Source organism: Mugil cephalus, chromosome 6 (assembly GCF_022458985.1).
Source record: "Mugil cephalus isolate CIBA_MC_2020 chromosome 6, CIBA_Mcephalus_1.1, whole genome shotgun sequence".
Taxonomy (NCBI): Eukaryota; Metazoa; Chordata; class Actinopteri; order Mugiliformes; family Mugilidae; genus Mugil; species Mugil cephalus.
Window position 1 is genome coordinate 9,083,061 of NC_061775.1, and position 21,783 is coordinate 9,104,843.

A 21,783-nucleotide genomic window follows, 5' to 3' on the forward strand; every position below is an offset into this window, starting at 1 on the left:
GTAAGGACATATTCTTACAATGAGTTCGTATCTTTAAACGCTCAGTGTCTCAGTAGCGTTGTCACAATGATCAGAATCTTGGAACTAATGAATTAGTATTTCACAATATCGAAAAAACTCAATATAATTGTTATCTCAAAAATAAAGATGCAATGTGCTAAAGTAGTCACTTAGTTTCTCAGAACTATAAGAAACTTTCTTACAATAATAAGTTAACTCTTGAAGTAATTGAAGCAAGTTTTTTCTCTGTCAGTTTCTCATTAGTTTGAGATAAAAAAAACAAAAATCCCTCATCATATCAGGGAATGTGTCATCAGGGCATGTATCCCTCACTTTCTCTTTCACTTGCCTGGTTTCCAGCATGCTGCAGCGTGCCTACTCCCTCACCGGGAAAGAATGCAACTGCGTTATTTACAGTAGATGCATCGTACACTCTGGTTCTAGTTGCAGTGTTTATAGTCCTGCAGCGGAGCCCTGCCCTGCCCTGTCCCGTCTGGATGTGTAGGATTTCAAATAGCTTTCTTGGTGTCTGATAAATCTGGGTAGCTACTCTCATAATTGGCCATGAAGTTTGTCTATCTTCAGCATTAGGGGGTTGCGGCGTTAAACTCGCGCTGTAATGCGCATGCGTAGGGAAGTTTATTCCGTTAGCTGTCAAGCTGTGTTTTCCCCCTGCCCGTGGACCAAACTCGGAGAAGAGGCCAGCTCCTTTAATATGTTCGGACTTTGAGGGAAACTACACACTACAAACTCTCGGAGTTTTAAATCGACCAACATGTTGTAAGCGAGCTGTTTTCGGGGAGACTGAAGGTTTGTGAGTTGCAATGGTCCGACTGCTGTCGTTACCAGACCCACGAACCACACCGAACCAACGGCTCCTTTCAGACATTTAAAATTCGGCACCGACTTTTGTGGAGTTAAGACTCTTTTTTCCCCCCCTTTCACGAATGATAATGATACCGTCGTAAGTAACTTTTAAGTATGGTAGTCATTCTACTGGTTACTGGTGTAGACTAGATCCGGAGGAAAACAGGATTCAAAGGGGGCTGGACAGGTAACCGCCCCTGTTGCGATGGGCAACCGCGGGATGGAGGATCTGATCCCGCTGGTCAACCGGCTTCAAGACGCCCTGAGCACCGTGGGTCAGAGCTGCAGCCTCCACCTGCCGCAGATCGCTGTGGTCGGCGGCCAGAGCGCAGGAAAGAGCTCCGTGCTGGAAAACTTCGTGGGCAGGTATGATCTGACAAAAAGAAGAAGATAAAAGCGTCCTTTACCTGTTCACCTTTCCACGTGGTTAACTTGAAGACAACCAGAAACATGAGGGACCATGTGTGTACTTCAGGTGTTGTTACAGTGTTGTATTTTTCAGTAGCTCCAAACACACTTTAAGTTTAGTTTTACTGTCATTTTTAGGTAGTATTCGTAGTAGTGTTTTTTTTTTTTTTTTTTAATTTAAGTTATTGTAGCTAATATGTCAAAAGTTCAGAAGTTCTGACTTATGCTGCGTATTTTTTTTGTCAAGACAATTGATTGACATGCCAATGTCTCAACAGGCACATTTAGGAATGGAGAGTTGGGGAAAATCCGAGATGACTAATGGATTTAATTTCCGCTTTATTCACATAGTGTCAAATGCAATTAAAATTGTCTCAAGGAAGCTCAACAGAACCCAGAGCAAATACTAGGGCGACTGTGCTAAGAGAAAACTCGCTTTTTACCAGGAGAAACCTGAAACAGAACTCAGCGTGTACAGGGACAGCCTGTCCAAAGCAAAAGCATCCAGTAGGTTTCACTTAACTGAATGAAGAACCTACGGCGCGCTTCCCCTTCCTATATCATGGCCTACATCCAGCTCTCGTAATGAGGCTATATTTGCTAGTCTGAAGTGGTGGATGCCAGACATGTCAAAGCCTGTGTGACAGGAGTCAGCGCAGCAGCTTTATCACATATTTGGTGTCAGTGAAGGGGCAGGATCCCGAGACTTAATAGGTGCAGCTTCTTTTTAGCCTTCTGTTCACCAAAACTGAGCTGAATAGAGCTTTGTTGCGTTACATCTTTTCCTGACCTTAAGCATATTTCATGGTCCTAAAAATAACAAAGCTCACTCGTGAATAACGCGGTTGTTTGGGTAAAGTTTCAGTGCGGCTGAAATGTGTGATGAGGAGACTGTACTTCCATCCTGTCTCGAAGGAATGCTGGTGACTTAGTTTCAGAGCTTCCTGCAGCCACAGAGGAGACAGTGGAGCTCTGTTAGCTGAGGGAGACCTATGCATTGTCCAGAGCAGCAGACTCCTCAGGCCGTTATCTGCGCCATTGCTACATTTGTTACTGCTGCAGGGGGCGGCTTTCCTGAGGGTGTGCTGATGTTTTATCACATACCTCGGGCCTTTGTCTCAGGCGCTACTATGTTATGACACCCCTTTTGTGAAGGACTGTGTTGATCTGGGACAGGATGTAATAAAACAAACTTCCTGAAACTGATTTTAATAGGAAGGAGGAGGGTTATTTTTCACCCTGTGTATTTTTATAGTTAACACTCCAGCTTCTAGTCTTTAAATATGGATCCACTTGCCAGTTTATTAGGTACATTAGTAAAACGCATCACAATATAACCGTCCTGGACTAAATCTTAGCGACTGTTATAATATTCAGCTGATGTTGAGACAGTGTCAGAAATGTGGTTTCAACTGTGTTATCACTTTGGAGGATGTAGGTGCTGTGGTGCGGTTAAATGTATTTAATTAAACACAGAAGAGTTTCTGTAATAGAAACATGTGTCAGTACAACACAATACAGTTTTTGTTTTCTCCAGTAAACCCAATGAACTGAGGAGTGAGTGTATGTCTCATCGGGGTGATCAGATGGCAAACATTTCCTTTGAACGTCTGTGTCAAGTTATGGAAAAATTGGACAATATCACAAGGAAACACTCTGAGGCACGTAGATCAGGCTTAGCTCATCATATACGTTCAGTATAATGGTTGTACCTTGTATGTAAAAAGAGTTGAAAGGGAAAAATCAAGCTAATGCTTCAGATTTAGGTTGGAAGTGACATCAAGTACCAGCGATAGTTGATCTCTGTGTGTTTGTGTGTATATTCTTCTCCAACTTAGTCTTTCTCCTCTAACAGGGACTTCCTTCCCCGGGGTTCAGGAATCGTCACTCGCAGACCTTTAATCCTTCAGCTGCTAAGTGCTAACACTGGTAAGAACGTTTGTGCCGTTCGCGTCTCACTCTGCAGCCACCAGATGGCAGTATTATATTGTGCGATAACTGTGCCTAGACTTGTCTTCTAAAGATGAGACATGTGACACTGTGTGTTTCTTTAGGCCTCTTGCTTCTACCAAAAAGAAGCAAGTATCAAAATCCGTTGCATTTGTACTATCTCAGAAATGGTCTCAAAATAATTTTACATTTTTTCTAGAGAAGAATTGCAAACAGAATATCCTTTATTAAGTAGAAGTCTTGTATCTTGCTGTATTATTCTGGGATTGCATGACTCTTGAAACAAATATGGCCATAAAACATATCATCACATTTATTACATATCTGTCACTTTGTGTGTCTCTCCTAGAGTATGGTGAATTTCTCCACTGTAAAGGAAAGCAGTTCACAGATTTTGATGAGATCCGCATGGAAATCGAAACAGAGACGCGCAGGCTGACGGGTTCTAATAAAGCCATCTCTCCTGTCCCCATCAACCTTCGGATTTACTCACCACACGGTAACACAGTGTGTATTTGCGTGTTCCACATGACGTACCCATTCGCATACAGTGCGTACCTCAGACGAACCTATGACCTGTTCAATTATTTATACACTTCCTTCATATTGTGTGTTTACAGTGCTGAACCTGACTCTCGTGGACCTGCCAGGCATCACCAAGGTTCCAGTGGGCGATCAGCCAGCAGACATAGAGTACCAGATAAGAGACATGATCATGCAGTATATCTGTAAGGAAAACTGTCTCATCCTGGCTGTAACTCCAGCCAACACTGACCTGGCCAACTCTGATGCACTTAAACTGGCCAAGGATGTTGACCCACAAGGTAATCCTGTAACTATAACTCTGGAATAAAAGTGTTAAACTAAAATAGTAAATATACTTTCTGAGATCACCTTTGTAAGGCAGTACAAACTTTAATCTTCCCTTTAGGTCAGCGCACAATAGGCGTCATCACAAAGCTGGACCTGATGGATGAAGGAACTGATGCCAGGGAAATACTAGAGAACAGGTTGCTTCCCCTACGCAGAGGTGCGCTACTTGCATGTGTGCTTGGTGTATTTAGCCATCTAGCTGCAATCTAGTCGCAGTGGACTGACATAGTGATAGTGTCTGTTATCGCCAGCCAGAAGCTCACTGTGTGCCAAGATGGCTTTGGACTTTATATGACATCACTGCAGCGTACATGAGCTCGGGTGTCCGTCTGTGTTCCCTGGTTCTCATGTGCGGATCTGGAAGACATAAGGAGTACGAAATTTTATTACTGATGGTCTGAGAAAGGAGGTTGATAGGCACCAGCCTGCCTGTTGGCCATTCAAAGATCTGTGTTTTTTTTTTTTTTGCTCTGTGTATGAGACAGAGTAAGAGAGAGCCCTGGAAAAAGTCATTGCAGGAGGCTCCCGGGGTAGTGTACAGATTGGGTAAAGCACCACCAGGTGCTGGATCCTTCATGCTTCTCCTACAGTGCAAATGAATTAGCCATGGAACCCCACTGAAATAACTTCCCCTCAAACAGCACAGAGCTGAAGCATTAGATACGAAGCTTGGTGCTATTACATCTATCACTGTACTAAATAGGGGATTTGGCCCACTTTATCCAACATGCCCTGCTGTTGCACAAAGACACACATTTCCTGCTTGTATGCTATAGTCATAATGGAACAAATGGCAGTCTGGGAAGAGATCCCGAAGACATGTCAGAAAATTCAAGTCGAAGCTACCTCACATCAGAGGCCTAATTTGTTCCTTTCTCTTGCCGTACTTTGTCTTCCTTGCAGTGATCACATGCTCTTCATTTCCCTTTCATCTCTTCCTGCCCAGGTTACATCGGGGTGGTCAACCGCAGTCAGAAGGACATCGATGGGAAAAAGGATATTATGGCAGCTCTGCAGGCAGAGGAGAAGTTCTTCCTGTCCCATCCGGCCTACAAACACATTGCTGAAAGGATGGGCACCCCGTATTTACAAAGAACACTTAACCAGGTTAAAAATGCATGCATAAACACATATATAGATATGAATTACATTATATGCATGTGGATATTTACTGACAATGTTTGTTTGCAGCAACTGACGAACCACATCCGGGACACGCTGCCTGTCTTCCGTAGTCATCTGCAGAGCCAACTTCTGGCCTTGAACAAAGAGGCCGAAGAGTATAAACACTACAGTCCAGACGACCCTGCACGCAGGACCAAGACACTGCTTCAGTCAGTCAGTCGTTTCTGTGTTTCTGTGTGTGCCCATATACTGCTTTTATAATTATTTATGTATGTCCTGGTCTATGTGTTTCTGCCTTTCAGGTCAGTGCAGCGTTTGGCTGCTGACTTTGAGAAATTTATCGAGGGCTCAGGTGACAAAGTGGACACCATTAACCTGTCAGGAGGTGCTAGGATCAATCGGATTTTCCATGAGCGCTTCCCCTATGAACTGGTCAAGGTCTGATTCTCTCTCTGATTCTTTTCGTTTATCTGTGTGAATACATAATACTTTTCATTCAGGTGTACAACAGTAGGATGTTTGTAAAAACTAGCTAATTACTCATCACACAAGTCCTCAGCTGTGACCTATGGTTTACTGTGCATGTCCTTAGGTTGAGACTGATGAGAGGAAAATGAGGCGGGAGATTAACTATGCCATCAGAAACATCCATGGTGTCAGGTCAGTATACTTTTCTGTTTTTCCATTCATTTCTGTCTCATCATTTATTTTTATTTTCAATTCATTTTTATTTTCACCTATAGGACAGGCTTGTTCACTCCCGACATGGCCTTTGAAGCCATAGTGAAGAAACAGATATCGAGTCTTAAAGGGCCGTGTATTAAATGCATTGACATGGTCAGTCAAGAACTAATCACCACTGTGTACCAGTGTATCAATAAGGTATGAATATGACTGTGTCATGCTCTTGTGTGATGTTTTGTACGTTTCACGATTTCACAAATTTCTGGTCAAATCTGATTTTTGCTCGTTTTTTTCTCTGCAGCTCGGTTCCTTTCCCAAACTGCGAGATGAAACAGAGAGAATTGTAACCACTGAAATCCGAGAACAGGAGATTAAATGCAGAGAGCAGGTCATTTAAACACGCTCGTCTTTGCACTCAAAAATAACTTTCAGATGCATTTCTCTAGTTAATATACTTTTCTTCTATTCAGATCTTGATGCTTATTGACATACAACTTGCTTACATAAATACCAACCACGAAGACTTCATTGGCTTCACTAAGTGAGTAACCATGTTGGTTTTTAAACTATAAAGTCAACTACAAACTGTAAGACTCCAATTTTCTGTACTTCTCTCTCAGTTCACAGCAAGTGTACAATCAAAGCACTAAGAAAACTGCTACAGGGATGACAGGAAACCAGGTAAGACTATCACCACTGCTTTTTACTGTGTATGTCTGCCTGGCCCACTCTTCTGATGTGTCATCTCAGGAACACTTGAAAGGAATTTATTCACATGTGGAACAAACATTCGCTTTAACTACAGGATGAACTGATAAGAGTTTGGTGAGAAAAGGTCAAAATTTAAGGTCACTGTGAAAGTATGAATGAATGAATTCCCATGTCTAGGATTTTCTTTAAATTTGCTTCAGACATTCACTTTGACCCAAGAATGAGCTCAAAGTGACGGTACATATTTTGACCATTAATCCAGAATTTACATGAAAATTATGACAAAATATGGCACAAATATCTCATAGGACAAACTTATGACGTGAGGGCATTTTGCTGTATATGCACAGTCAAAGACCAACACAAATAAATCCTTTGAAAATCTTCAGTGCCTACAGTACTGACGTGAGCCAGGACAAATAAAACTGTAAAGGCTGTAACACAAACTGTCAGTCGGATGTTGTTCAGTGTCGGGTGAATGTCTGTGACCCCAGCTTTTCTGGTTTGTCCTTCAACTATTGGCATTTGTTGGACACCTGTTGCCGGCTTTTTATCCTATGCAGCATGATGAATTGATTGAGCTGGATTCAGAACCATTGCATAGAAGATAAAGTAATGAAAAAAAATGACCAAGTTCAAAGGACGCACAGAAGGCTTTACCCGTTTTACATCTAATCTTAGTGTTCAGACACACAAGTATTTTCACAATGACACAAATTCTACAGTGGATAAACTATAGACTCACTGATCAGGATCATTTAGGAGAAACCACCCTGTACAAAGTTTTGCAGGGCTTCTAGCTTCCTAGTCTCCCAGTGAATGGGAGCTTTTCCAGTTTCGTAAGGGGATGTTACAGTCAGTGAAACAGTCAGGATCCCCAATAGGGCTTTTTTAGTGACTTCCAACTAAACAATCAAATGATATTCAGTTCAAAATTTAAATTAATTTAAATTTAAATGTAGACATCCTTCATTTAGTACCATATAGCCCAGACTAGAAACACATAGGCCTATATATATTTGGACAGTGACACAATCTTCATGATTTGGACTCTACATGCGACCATATTAGATTTGAAATTAAACATCTAAGATGCAGTTGACGTGAAGACTTCCAGGTTTAATTCAAAGGGTTGAACAGAACTATCCTATGAAATGTTTTACAGAATATGTCTGGTGCTTTGTATCATCAGCTGTTCCAAGCCTTCTGCATGCTTTCTTGTTCCCCTCGTTCTAGTACAGGTACAAAGAACGCTGTCCTAGAACTGGGTCGGCTTCTTCACAAGTGTTTTGGCAAAGTTGAATCTGGCCTTTCTACGTTTGAGGCCGATTCATGTTTTGCACCTTGTGGTGAACCCTCTGTATTTGCTCTCATGAAATCTTTCATACTTGGTAGAATTAGATACTGCTACACCTACTTCCTGGAGGAAGTTCTCCACTTGGGTGGATGTTGTGAAGGGTTTTCTTCACCATGGAAAGGATCTTGCGCTCATTCACCACTGTTGTTTGTGGACATCCAGATCATTTTGAGTTCTTGAGGTTGCCAGTGTGTTTGTCTTTTCTCAGAATGTACCAAACTGTTGATTTGGCCACTCCTGACATTTCTGTTATCCCTCTGATGGATTTCTTTTTTTTATTCAACGTAAGGATGGTGATGAGATCTCCTTTGACTGCATGAGGCGGGCTCACAGCAACAGCTTCTAAATGCAAATGCCACACCTGGAATCAACTCCAGATTTTTTTACCTGTGTCCTTAAATGATGAAGGATTTCTGAGGGAACAGCCCATGCATTAAATATAGCCATTAAAAAAAAATAATATAATAATTAACATAATACATTTTGAGTTTTGGTCCCTTGAAAAAGTGGTGGCTAAAAATCAAAGAGCTGCAATTCCTCAACATCCTCAGATTTGGGTGGGAATAAAAATCAAATTACAGAGTCTACACTTTAAGCCTATATTCAGTATACAACTGTGTCTTGGACATATTTTGGTAAACAGCTAAAACTTGTGTCACTGTTCAAATATATATGGACCTAACTGTACGCTGGCTTTTCATTTTAGTCTTCTCTCCTATTTAGATGCTCCATGGCGTCTTAAAGTTCCAAAGCGGTCCTTCAATGCAGTGCAGAGGTTGTGTGTGCAAGTGCATTAACCAAAACTTTTCCCCTCGCCTTTTCCATTTTCCAGTTACATCCCCATCCCGTGTGTTATGCATTAATCAGCATTAATACGCTTTACAGCTGCAGATAAATCAAAACGTTTGTGATGTTACTGAGCAGGATTTTGGGTCCAATAATGCAACCAGAGTTGATCTTGGCTTTTCACAGGAATTGAGTCAGGGAAAAACAGGACATTTTGTCTAAATTTGTGATGATTAATGTGCAACACGATATTTATGTGCCACATTAGAAAACTGGGATAATTAAGAACACACTTCCAATATGATTTAGGCAGGAGCCTTGGCTTGTGATATTTGTCGAACAGCAGTATGCTGTAACCACAACTTAAAAGATACAAAATAGCATCATTTATTTACACAGTCTCTCGTGCTTCCTCTTGCTTTCATAATTCTCAAATATTATTTTCTTCCCATAAAAAGTAATATTGTAAAAACAAAACAATTCTACCATAATGTTGTTACTTTATCTCCTGTTTTTCTCTAGGGTGTGGCTCTTCGTTCAAGTCTAATAGTAGGAGACCAGCCTCTTTAATCCTTCTCACTTACTGCTGCCTCTGCTGGAGATACGATCTTAAGGGTTGTGGGTTTCCACTAACGGCAGCAAACATGCACTCTGGCAAAATCGCTTCTTGTATCTTCATTAACCATTTTTTCAACATCTGCAACAGATACTCTGCCAGTATCACGATCTATTTTACCTTTTTTTATGTTGTAACCTAATGATTCTTAATCTTGCTCAGTTCCTCTGTTCCATAAATATCCTGTGTCGCTTACAGGATGTATATGTCATAACTTGGTATTATCTCTTATTTCCTGTAACTTCATGCACATCTTTCCTCCACAGTGTCCTTGTCTGTCACTTTCGCCCAGTCTCTTCCATCCTGTTTTTTCCAGATGTGATTGGCTGCTCTCATGTCTCTGTTTCCTGTCTTCTCTTTACCTATTTAATATTTCTCTTTGATCAGTGTAAATCCACCGGTGGTGGTTGAAATGTTTTGTTAATGCATATGTCTAACTGCCAACCAAATTTTTCCTCCAGTGTCAATTGTTTCTGACTTTTTACTCTTATTTACATCAGCAAGGTCTCACCGCTCTGTGTTGACCTGCTTTGCATAAAAAATACTTTTACGCTGGTCCTGTCATTGTTGCCGCCTGAGCTCCTTCTCCTTGGTTGTTGTGAAGGTCATACGCAAGGGCTGGCTGACCATCAACAACATCGGCATCATGAAAGGCGGAGCCAAGGAGTACTGGTTCATCCTCTCTGCAGAGACCCTGTCCTGGTACAAGGATGACGAGGTGAAACCTGCACGTTCATTTAAACACCCACTGAGTCCTTCTTATCACGTTCGGTCTTTTTATTCATGACAATATTGAAACCCAAAGCACAGCAGTACGCTTAAGTCAGCATCATTTTATTAAAACACACTTCCGCTTGAAATAGCACGTTAACCGGTGAGCACAGAGAACGAAGTTGAAGGCAAATTGCTCGTCAGTACTGTCATCAGATCTTCAATGAAACCTTGCCGTTTTATTGAAGTCGGCGGCAGAGCTGCCCTAGTGGCCCTCTGCTCTGATGTCAGTGGGGCTGCCATCTGTCTGCCTGTCTGTGCCTGCTGTACAGGAGCAGAAGGTCTGCACAGCAAGTGTAGACAGGCAGACACACCACAACAGTCTCATCCCGTCACAGTTGATGTCATGGGAAGAGGGAACGGGGCGAGATCAGAGGAGGGGAAACACATTTCAGCATTTGTATATGGAAACAAACAAGCACCTGTAAACATTCACATCTGGACGGACGCACTGTAGGTCTGCGACCGTGGCATCGCTGATGAAATTGAGTTGTATTGTTTGACAGACCGAGAACTGAGTGGTTGGTAGAAACAATATGTAGATTATATGCTTTTGCAAATAAGTTATTGTTCTCTGTGACCGCACTAAAACTATTCGAAAGCCATGTCGCAGCTAAACTTCACAGACTCTCTGCAGGAATTTTTGCTTCATGCACAACTAGAAGGGCATCTGTAGCCCCATTTTTCAGTCCAAGTAACTGCTGCGTTTCTCTCTTGCCACCTGGATGTGCAACTGAACCCCACCATTTCCCCCATTCATTCCTCCGACACCCCCCTCCCTGCTCGTCCTGCTCTCCCCTCACTCCCCCCCCCACACACTCCCCCCTTTTCTTCCTCTTCTGGGAGTTTAGGCATTTGGAGCGACTCACTCTGACACAGCTGGAGCTGCCCCAAGCCAAACTAAGACACACACACACACACACACACACACACACACACAGTGGACAGAATTGTATATACAGTATACAGTACACATGCAGGCTCTGATGTAAACAAAGTGGCATGCAAATAGTGGAGAAAAATATACACTCACCCAGACAGACACATGGTCACTTTTCAGATAAACACCGGGTCACTTGAACACAGTGTTCCAGTCACAGCCCCAGGCATGCGTATTGTACACACACTGTGTTATAGGTTTCCTCTCGCTGTCATTCCCTTACTAAGCATTTACAAATCAATTCACTCGTGCGCACAGACTTAACACATCTGCAAGAAATCATACAAAGACAGGCAAGAAAATCTGTTGACCACATCAGAACACAAACTTTAGCCGTCTGCGGATCACATTAAGGCGCATACGCTTCACTCGCTCTACGCATGAAAGAGCAGATGTAATCAGTTCATTTAGGTTCTCGGGTTTGACTAGTCACTGTTTAATATTTGCGAGCCCTTGCTATGTTGGACAGTTTATCAGCTGTTTATGTGTTTGAAAGGCTTGAGTGCATTTTCAGTCACCCGTGTTATCGTAAGAGATCCTATCTGCCGCCTTTTCACATACATCTCTGTATGCACACACACACACACACACACACACACACACACACACACACACACACACACACACACACACACACACAGAGTCATACAGGCCAAACTTCTGCTTCTTCTCTCTTACAGTTCCCGCTCTCATAACTCCCCGCCCACACTACCTCCACAGATATTTCTTTTTTCTTCGACTGCTGCCCCCCTTTATTCTCTCTTTCTTTTGCCTCCGTTGCCTTTTACTCCTCCTTTTCTCTCCCCCCTCTCCGTCTATCTCACCCCCTCTCTCTTTCTCCCCCTTTCTGTGGTTGGCAGTCTCCCTGGGACTGTGCACATTCCTGGCTGGAAAATCTGAAGCTTTGTCCAAACACCAGCTTCCAAGATCTGCCCAGAGAAATCCCACATGGCTGTTTCTACACTGCAGACCTCCCCTTTTGACTCCCTCTCTCTCGTCTAAACTCCCCCACAACCTCTTTGCAAATACCCCCTCTTCTCCGACTTCACCCCCAAAAACTCCCCTTCCAACCTCCCCTCACCATCCCAGCGTCGATTACTTCCATACAGCTATTTTTTTAACCTCTTTGCGACTGTGTCGGTACATCTGCGTTCTGTGAGCTATAGTATTTGTACCCTGCGTTGACCTCACGCTGAGAGTGCAGTATAATAGTTCAGAGTTTAATCTTCACAGCACACTGAACAGACATACATTCCTTCACCCCTCGACTGCCAGGGCTCCACCAGGCAGCCTGAAGAAAAACAGACGGCTCATGCCTATACACTTAATCTACACGCACTCCTCTGTGTGTGTGTGTGTGTGTGTGTGTGTGAGGCCTGTTCCATATCTCAGATCCATTAGTCTCTAGGAAGGAGAGACACAGGTTCAGACAGCAGCTTTGATGCATGGTACTTCACGACCACCCTGACATCATTGGGAATATACGTACATACACACACACGTATGTGCACACATGCATATACAGAGCAGTGCCACTATGTCTGCGAACACAGTAGTTATCGTATTGCAACACAGATGCACATGCAGAATCTCAAACTGTGTGAGTCACTGTGGAAAAAAACAACTGTTAGTTTTAGAGAGTCTCTACTATAAATGGGTCCGAATGAGCTCATCTAAATAGGCGATTTATCGCTCTAATTTTGTAGCCTTAAACATTAGTAGGACATCAGTAAATCACAAGTTATACGTTCGCTCGCTTCAACGTTAACTTCTCCGTAAACGTCAGCATAAACAAGGACACTTAAATCAGGCTGATAAATTGTACACCGAGATGAAGAGATTATCACAGTATTTGCGGAAACGAAAGCTGTCGATAGCGTTTGCACATTAAAGACATTTGCATCTGTTAGCAAGAAATATTAGAGAATATTAGACCCCATATTTGGTTCAGTGCGGAGGACGTGCAGGCTTTCATGTTATCCTGATTGTATGAGTAGATGTTATTAGTGTAGGCTGCTGAGGCACTTCCTTGCACAGTCTAACCAATGTGCAGACTACTGTACACCAGTAAGATCCTGAACAGGTAGTCTGAACACTGGGATGACGGAGCAGGACCCTTTCTCACGTTGTCTTCTCTCCGGCCTTGCCATTTCCATCTCTTGCTGTTTGCTAGCGGTCCTGCCTGAGGCGCAGGGGAGTTGGCAAAAGGTTTCCTCTGTTATTCTCTTTTTTCTTATCCGGTCTCGGTGCTGGGCCACAGGGCGAGAGGTCTACACAAACATCAGACATCCACTTCTTTTGGGTGTCCCTCCTTCAGAGATGTTGGGGTATCTCGAATTGGTTGTCCGCAGGGCTGTGTCCCGGCGTAGTATCCAGTCTTGACGTGGCACATTCACTCATTCAGCTAGGGATCTGCCTGTTCACTCAGAGAAGGCATACGGAAATAAGGGGAGTGAGAGAAGAAGAGAGAGTTAGGGAGGAACTTAGCAGCCATATATGGGTTGATGGGACCCATGGGGAATCAACTTTGGAGTGGTCTGCAGTTTCTCCCCAATTCTTCTGCACACTCTCCTGCTCTCTATGTTCCTCAACATTTCCTTGCCTACTTCTACGAAATTCACCTCCCTCTATCCCTCTGTCCGCCTCTCTCCATCCTCTTCCTCTCTTTCTCATCTCTAGTTTTTATTTCTCCCCCATCAGAGCACCCTATACTTGCTCCAGTCTCCTCCCCCTGTGTCTAAAGCGTTCCCAGATGTTGCTGTATGAGCGCCAATCGCGTTCTGTCATTTTTTTCAACCTCTGTTACAGGAAGTGGGCCCCTTTGACAAAAAAAAAAAAAGGAAAGGGGAGCAGAGGAAGAAAGTCGTAGGGTTCAGGGGAGCACGGAGAGAGGGAAGACCGAAACGTGCATATCATCACACCTCGTACCACATACGTGCACACGCTCAAACGTATCCACAATGGCAGCATTTTTAGGACACCTTCTTTTGATTTTTTTTTTTTTAATCTCTTTTTCAATGGAGGTCAAAGTTCTCTTTCATCTTAATTTTTCTCTTAACAACATCCATGGTTTCCTATGACCAGCCTTTTTGGAAGGCCCCTTCTCAAAGGTTAGACAGAGGGAGCAGGCTGGGGAAGAGAGACGAGGGGGAAGGGCTTCACTTTTGGAGAAATGTTGTGTTAGAGCTTGAGTCTGAGTAATGACTTTCACATGTGGACCCGGTCTCTCTCCCTCTTTTTTTTTTCTACCCCTTCTCTCCTTCTTTCCCTGCTTCACTTCTCCCTACCCTGCCTCCATACTGTCTGGTTCTCCTCACGCTGGCCGCTCCACTCCTCCAACTGTTCTCTGTCATTCATAAGTCCCCATGGTGATGACAGACTATAGACTTATGGCATCTTGTTCCCCTGCCTTCCCTCTCCCAGTGTTCCTCTTTTACAAGTTAGATGGTCATTAATGTAAGTCAGTCGGACATTCAGACACAGATCCGTATCATATATGAACTTGGATGCTCTGCTAGCACAGTGTTACGCATCTCGCGTCGCCTCGCCTTCTGACACTTCCCACTACAGTTCAGCAGGCTGAAAAATATTTACTACCAGACATAAGTATTTTATCTGAAGCTCCAGAATGATCAGAGCCCTGTCTCTGTTGTTTTTTCCTATCTGAGGCGCATCAACACCTGTGTTACCTCACTGTGATGTCATAAATTACCCCGCAGACCTCTGTCAAATTTTATCTATCTATATTCTGTCTTTTCCAGGAAAAGGAGAAGAAGTACATGCTTCCCCTGGACAACTTAAAGCTCAGAGATGTGGAAAAAAGCTTCATGTCCAGCAAATTTGTTTTTGCTATCTTCAACACGGAGCTGAGGTTTGTGTCTGACTGGAGATGGGTTTTTCTTGTGGCGAGTGAGTGTGTGAGTCAGAGAAGGGAGTTCTCTTCTCGTCACCTGCTCGCTGAAATTTTGGCGATATTTTAGAAGGGTGGACGTGTCCGAGGAAGATGGGGGGAGACGCTAGAGTGGTGTTCTGCCCCTTCGCTGACCTCTTTCATTCAACTTTGTCACCGGAACTGAAAGGATGTCCAGTGGGTACTTTTGCGCTAAAAATCCTACAAGTACATGCCAGGACTCTGAGGGCAGGGCTGGGTTTTAACTTGGGTTTATGTGTGTGAAACAGATTGAGAAGGACAGAGAGACAAAGGGCGAGCACAAGATAGAAGAGAGAGAGAGAGAGAGAGTGTGTTTAGTTGCTGGAGCTCGCCCAAAGCCTGCCTGATTGTACCAGAGCATGTGGGCTTTGTTTATAATTCTCTGCTATGCTGCGTTCGGACGCATAAACGGCATTTGTGAGTGTGTCTGTGCGTGTGTGTATGTGCCTCTGCGAAGAGTGCGCGTGTAGACCGCAGCATACCGACGGCAGGCTCATTAAGCAGCTAATCAAAGCCAGAGAGCTTGGATCAGAGATGAGGCTGCTCTTGTTTGGAAAGAATTGCTCGACTCACCACAAAAAGGAGGGAGAAAGAAGAATTGGACGGGTCGAGAGGAGAAAGAAAGTGGGAGAGAGAGAGAGAGAGAGAGAGAGTATCAGAGCCATCGGCCAGGAATGTGTCAAAGTCTGTCCTGTGGAGCCCCCCCACCCCTCCCCACCCCCTCTTTCCTGCTCTCTCACTCTGTTTCTCTTTCTGTATTTGTGTGTGTGTGCGTGGTTTGGGGGGGGGGGGGCGGGGGGGGGTAGACATTGCAGTGGCTTTGTCCCTGTCTGACAGTAATCAAAAACCTCAGGAAACTCTTCAAATCGAACGCAGTCAGAGCTTTGCAGAAGTTCCACATGATGAGTGAAAAATCTCACACTGGCCGTGAGCTGAGGAGACGAGAGCAAATGGGAACGGAATAAAAGCTGATGTTAGTGACAGATCAACAATTTTAATCATCAGTGTTTGCTGGTGTGTCTTCATCTTTGTGTAATAGCGCTCTAGTATTGTCATGGTTGGCCTGGCTCCCTGTCTGCTAGCCACCACACCCTGACTCATTAGCCTCGCCCGCCCTAGCCCAGTCTTAAGCACACAAACCGAACGCCTGTTTCTTCATCTCTCTGCATAGGTTTTCTTGTTGCTGAAGTCCATTCCAGTTTCTATCTCGGTTTCTGTTGCCTCTCATACGCATGAAGGTCTCACATATTTGAGGTTAATTGCTATGTGTTCTGAGTGTGAGAAAAGAACAACAAAAGGAGGAAAGAAACAAGTGAGTGATTAAAGAAAAATGTTTAGCAGATGGGCCACAGCCTGCTCCAGATCCTTTGCTTGTTTCTTGCTTTGTTGTGCTGCCTCCGCTGCCAAAGCATAGCGATGGTTAAATGGTGTTAAGAGGGAAAGAGGAGCTTGGAATTAAATAACAGTGAGAAAATACGTGAGGATGATGAGTAGATAAGATGCTGTGAGGGAGTTCATGTCAGAAAAATGCAGTGCACCGCTTACAGTAAACAAGTCTATATACAGCACATTGGACTTGGCTGTTGTACTGTGTTGTGTTCATAAATTTGTCAAAGAATTTTTGTTCAGCGATAAATCTGAAATCTCACATAAACCAACCTGAAAGGAGAAACAGTCACAACACGCCTTTCTTGATAAGGCAAATGGAAAGATAGGGGATAGAAGCTCTGACTAATAACCAGAAAGACTGTGACATTTTCTGTATAAATCAGCATCTCTCTTAAGTATTATTTTACAGAAACATAATTGTTTTGTGTGTGTACGAGCAAAATGCTGCTTTCTATGAGTAGACATGTTACACACAAAGACATAATGTCCCAACAATATTTGACCTGTGCACAGGGTCAAGAGCTGCTGAGTTTATTAAGAAATGAGAACACCGATACTGAAATCATCCATGTGGTCTTGGAACATTTCGAGCACGATGTCCTTTTTTAAATACACTACACTCGGTATGATAATTGATGATTTTGGTAATCTCAAAAGTAAGTAAAACTTCAGAAATGTTACCTACACAGGGTTCTCAAGCAAAAGAATGTGAATACTGGTTGAAACGAGAGACGAGAACGAGAGATTTGTACTGTTTTTTTATTTTTATTTTTTTAAAAATGACAGCTAGGTAAACAATGGGCCACTCCGCGCAACTTGGTGTTTACGTATATGTGTAGTACCCTGTGTAACAGAAATCTTGAGTTTAGTGTGTTATTACTGTACATTTTTAGTGTGTTTTTCCTGTATTTTTTTTAGATGTCTCACAGGAATGTAATGAATTGCAGGAACGTGTATAAGGACTACAAATGCTTGGAGCTGGCCTGTAACTCTCAGGAGGAGTTGGACAGCTGGAAGGCTTCTCTGCTCCGGGCCGGCGTCTACCCTGAGAAAGTCACTGTTAGTACTCTGACTCCTAATTAAACCCAACCGTGACCTTAGCTGTGGGGAGCTGCACCTGTCTGCACTTTACCTTTGCGTCGCATGCGCTCATTGCCTTCGCTAACCCTAAACCCCGACCATAACCTCTTATCCCTCTCTCTCCATGTTCCCCCTTCTCTCCCCCTGCCAAAGAGAAAAAGCAAGTCCCCCACCCCATCCATCCCGCTCCGCCGTTGGCTCCTTTGCGCAGCATTCTTGCTCCATGATGTCACTACAATATGTGTGTGTGTGTGTGTGTGTGTGTGTGTGTTCTAGTCTGTTTCTAATCAGAAGTTCCCCGTCCCTCACCCACTCCCCCCTTTCTTTCTTCTCCCCACACCTCCTTACCTCTCTCTTTTGTGTTCCCTCTATTCCACTCTCCCTGTTCTCGTCCCGTCTAATGTGTTTCTCCTTGTCACCGGCGCAGAATAGATGACAAGTCAGATCTTAATCACTTCACACATCTGTATTAGCATGAAGTTACCAGCTGTGTCGTCTCAGCACTCCCTGCAGAAGTAGTTGCTCTACACTGTGCGTTGTTGGTTAAAAATGTAAGGGCTGTTTTTCCGCTCGTCTGTCGCACAGGAGGACGGGCAAGGAAGTGGATCTCCCGACAGCTTAACAGACCCCCAGCTGGAGCGTCAAGTGGAGACCATTCGTAACCTTGTTGACTCCTACATGAGCATCATCTACAAGACCATCAGGGACCTAATGCCAAAGACCATTATGCACCTCATGATTAACAGTGTAAGCTGTCCGGACCACTCTCTTAACTTTTCCCTTCTCTCTTTATAGTTTTGTTTCTCACTACGGCTCTTTCAAAATTTGTCACATTTTTTTAAAGTGTGTTTGATAAAAGTCTTTCTCAAATCTTCTAATTCATTCATTTAATGTGCACGTATTAACAATTAGAAACACTAGTTGCTCTCATTCCCGTGAATAAAGCAAGAGAAACCTTGAGGAAACAAATCACCACGCCTCTGAGAGTGAATTCAACACTCATAATTCCAAGTCAGAGTAAAATATCATCTTACAAAGTCTACACTTTAACGTGTCACAGCAGTTTATAATCCCTCTCCGTAGGTGAAGGAGTTCATTAGCTCTGAGCTCCTGGCTCAGCTCTATGCTCTGGGAGAATGCTCTGCTCTGATGGATGAGTCACCGGAGCAGCAGCAGCATCGGGTGGAAGTGCTCCGAAAGCATGCAGCTCTAAAAGAGGCGCTCGCTGTCATTGGAGAGATCTCCACCTCTACCTGCACCACTCCTCTTCCTCCACCTGTAGATTCCTCCTGGATAAAAGCTTCCAGGTACAAACACGCTCACTGATGCGTTATCAGATGCATGCAGTAAAGAAATGTATTTCTAAGTCTGTCACCCTAAGCTTCTCTTCGCTACACAGCCCAAGTGTGCCTAAAAACTCAGTGATTGGTGGGAAGGCGTTGACTCGCGGCCATGCTCCACCTGTCCCTCGGGTGTCTCACACCGGACCCAAAGCTGCCCCTGATGGGTTGCAGCAGCTCTCTGGACAACAGAACCGTGTCCCAGCCAGTGTGCCAAGGTGATAAAAATTAGGCCCTGCAAGCTGAGCTGTTGTGTTATGATGACCTCCGTGTCTTAAATGCTCTCACAAATGCACAAGCAGTCGTTCTTCTGCAGAGTCGCGGGGTTGGAAGAGGTTGTTATCTGAGCTGGGTGGGGGTCTGCTCGAAAATGTGTTTCTCATATTCTCCTTCCCATCAGCCTCAGTAGACACGACTTCTCTCCATGCAGCTTTCTACTAGAGCCAGAGACAACAGGCTGAGCACTCTGTCAAGTTTTCATCTTTCTCTCTGTCCTTCCTTCACCCTCCCTCTCCCCCTTTTCTCCTCGCATGCATTTGTTTTATTGCCTTCCTTAGTTTCCCTCATGCAATAACCGTTATTTTTCCTTTTCTCCGTACCTCTTTTTCTTCACTTCTCCTCTTTCACTGGTTCCTCCCCTACTTTTGGCCTGTCTCTCCTTTTTCTCTCTGCCTCATTTCCTCTGTGCTCTCCAACGGTTCTTTAGGTTCTTTCCCGCATACAGTCTCTTTTTTCCTTCCCTGACTCTTTCCATCCATCCGTCCTCTAGTCCTCCTCTGAAGTTACACAACAGAGCACATTGGGCATGGGATTATGTCTACACGTCTATTTTGTGTTTTTCTATTTATTCTCATCGTCAACGCTGGTGTCCGACCATGACTTGTGTAACAAAATGTATTGCAAAATTTACTGTATTAAAATATAATAAATGTGCATATAAATAGTATTGGGAGCAAAGTGAACCCTGACTCACTCTGATACAACATTTGGATGATCTCCTTGCTAAATCAAATCTCTCGTGTTCTCATGTCTATCCATCAGTAATAATAATTTTCCCACACCCTAATTCAAAATTTCTCTCTTCTTCTTTCAAACCCATCTAACGCTCCATGTATCCATGTAATTGGGTTTATATCTTTTATGACAACGCTCAGATTTAGAGTCAGCAATTAGCGTAGGCCATATTTCTGAAATGCTCCCTGTTGTGCCAGTGCAGTTTTATTGATGCAGTGGAGACGTTGCATTTTAAATATTTTATAGTTTGATTATTACATTAATTTGGGAAAATTTAACCTATAAAGCTTGAAAGCTGGTATTTAAACTTCATTCTAAATCCTGACTAACGTAATAATCCAGATTAGACTATATGTACACAATTGAATTTAATCTCTTTGTTAGTCTTTCATTGAGAAAATCATTCGCATTAAATGTGATGTGTGTGTGTGGTGGTGGGGCTACATATGATCTCTGAATGCGGTTAACATATTGAACTATACAGTGATGTCTTCTATCTGATCTTCTCTCTAGGAGGCATCCCCCAGCCATACCGAATGTGAAATAAATCATTTCAGTTCAGAACTCCATTACCCATCTGCCCCCGCAGTCTCTGCAGCTGCAGCTGACTTATACCCAGAGACACCATGACCTGCTTGATGTGTAATCCATCTGAAGCACTACGCTGGGCTTCTCCGTCTCCTCTGGGAGCTGCTGTCTGCAAAATTCACTCCATCCTCAGCCTGTTTTGTACATAATATCACTGGCCATAAATGCTGGAATGTGTGCGACTGTCTGCTGATTCTCTCAAGTGCTTGAACCTTGTGTAAATAAAAATATCAATTTTCAACTATTCTACAAACAATACACGTGCACTGTTTTTACAGTTTGTTAATAAACTTGTATTTTATTTTTGAGCACGTATCCTTATTTCCTATTGTATCAGGCCTTGAAAAAAAGATTTTTTTTTTTTTAGTCATCTCTATCACTTCTATTACTATTCACCACTTTACTGTGTGTAGCCTGTGTATGAGAAAAATGACAAAAGGTGAAAAAGGTGGTCCACACTTTAACAAAAAAAAGGGGGTAGAGTTTTTAATGCTAAAAACTAGGTTTGAAACTTGTAAAAAAGAAAAAAAAGGAAATAAAACCTAGACTAAAAATTTGAAAAAAAAAACACATTGTGGATTTACTAAACTGACCTTATACAGGAAATACCTTCAGTTTAAGTGTTTATTACTAGTCAAACGTGTTCACAGAAGGAATGAGGAGATATTCACTTGTTTACCGAGACCAAATTCTCTACATGCCAAAGTTAAACTGGTAAAATGCTAACTAACTAAACAATACTGAAACTAAACATTTCAAAACATTAATATCTAAATTGAGGAAGAGAACTAACCGGAAAAAAACAAACAAAAACAAAACAAAACCAACTAGTGAGATGTACCGAGTTATAATAACTGGGGTCTGCTAAATAAAACAGAATGAATTACTGGTCGCTGTAGGGGTCTCTAGAAACGTGGTTACACAATTGCAGTTATGCAACTAATAGCATTTATCTTCACCAGAATTTAGCAGATAATGTTTATGATAATTAGTATCACATGCTATCAATTTCTGAAATTACTATCAGATGTTTCCTAAAGTAGAAGAGCAGACGCAAACATATATCCAAAGTACACTAGTTAAGTGCGGATCTCTGGCATAGAAATTAAACACCCTGAAGGCGTATATGCTTTCTTTCCAATGAGAGTAATTTGTCGTTTGTGTTTAAAATGACATACTGGGCTCAAAAGGGGGAGAAAAAAAAAGAAAAAGAAAAATTTAAAAAAAGAAAGCATAAGACCCTTGGAGTCAGTCTGTGACGCGCTGTTACCAGGACGCAATCTCTCCTCCGTGCTGGCGGATCCCTGAGGAGCGAAGAGGCCGCACACAGCTACACACAGGCCGGCTGGGCGT

The 21,783-nt window shown here is 43.1% G+C and overlaps 1 protein-coding gene across 3 annotated transcripts; it reads left to right on the forward strand.

The window, feature by feature from the left end:
* The first annotated feature begins 616 nt into the window (after positions 1 to 616).
* Positions 617 to 20,738, forward strand: dnm3a (dynamin 3a). Of its 3 annotated transcripts, XM_047586469.1 has the most exons (21): positions 617 to 1,233; positions 3,131 to 3,204; positions 3,575 to 3,724; positions 3,846 to 4,049; positions 4,157 to 4,255; positions 5,045 to 5,205; positions 5,290 to 5,432; positions 5,526 to 5,661; positions 5,816 to 5,883; positions 5,967 to 6,105; positions 6,209 to 6,295; positions 6,378 to 6,448; positions 6,528 to 6,588; positions 9,284 to 9,310; positions 9,982 to 10,095; positions 14,850 to 14,959; positions 17,356 to 17,467; positions 18,074 to 18,235; positions 18,572 to 18,795; positions 18,888 to 19,046; positions 20,356 to 20,738. In XM_047586469.1, exons 1-21 carry the CDS (start codon positions 1,073 to 1,075, stop codon positions 20,387 to 20,389), a joined length of 2,496 nt encoding a protein of 831 aa, XP_047442425.1. In that variant the 5' UTR covers positions 617 to 1,072; the 3' UTR covers positions 20,390 to 20,738. The 3 variants fall into 3 exon arrangements, with proteins under 3 accessions (XP_047442425.1, XP_047442426.1, XP_047442427.1); XM_047586470.1 differs by lacking the exon at positions 9,284 to 9,310; XM_047586471.1 differs by lacking the exons at positions 617 to 1,233; positions 3,131 to 3,204 and having other exon boundaries at positions 3,604 to 3,732.
* The last annotated feature ends 1,045 nt before the right edge of the window (positions 20,739 to 21,783 follow it).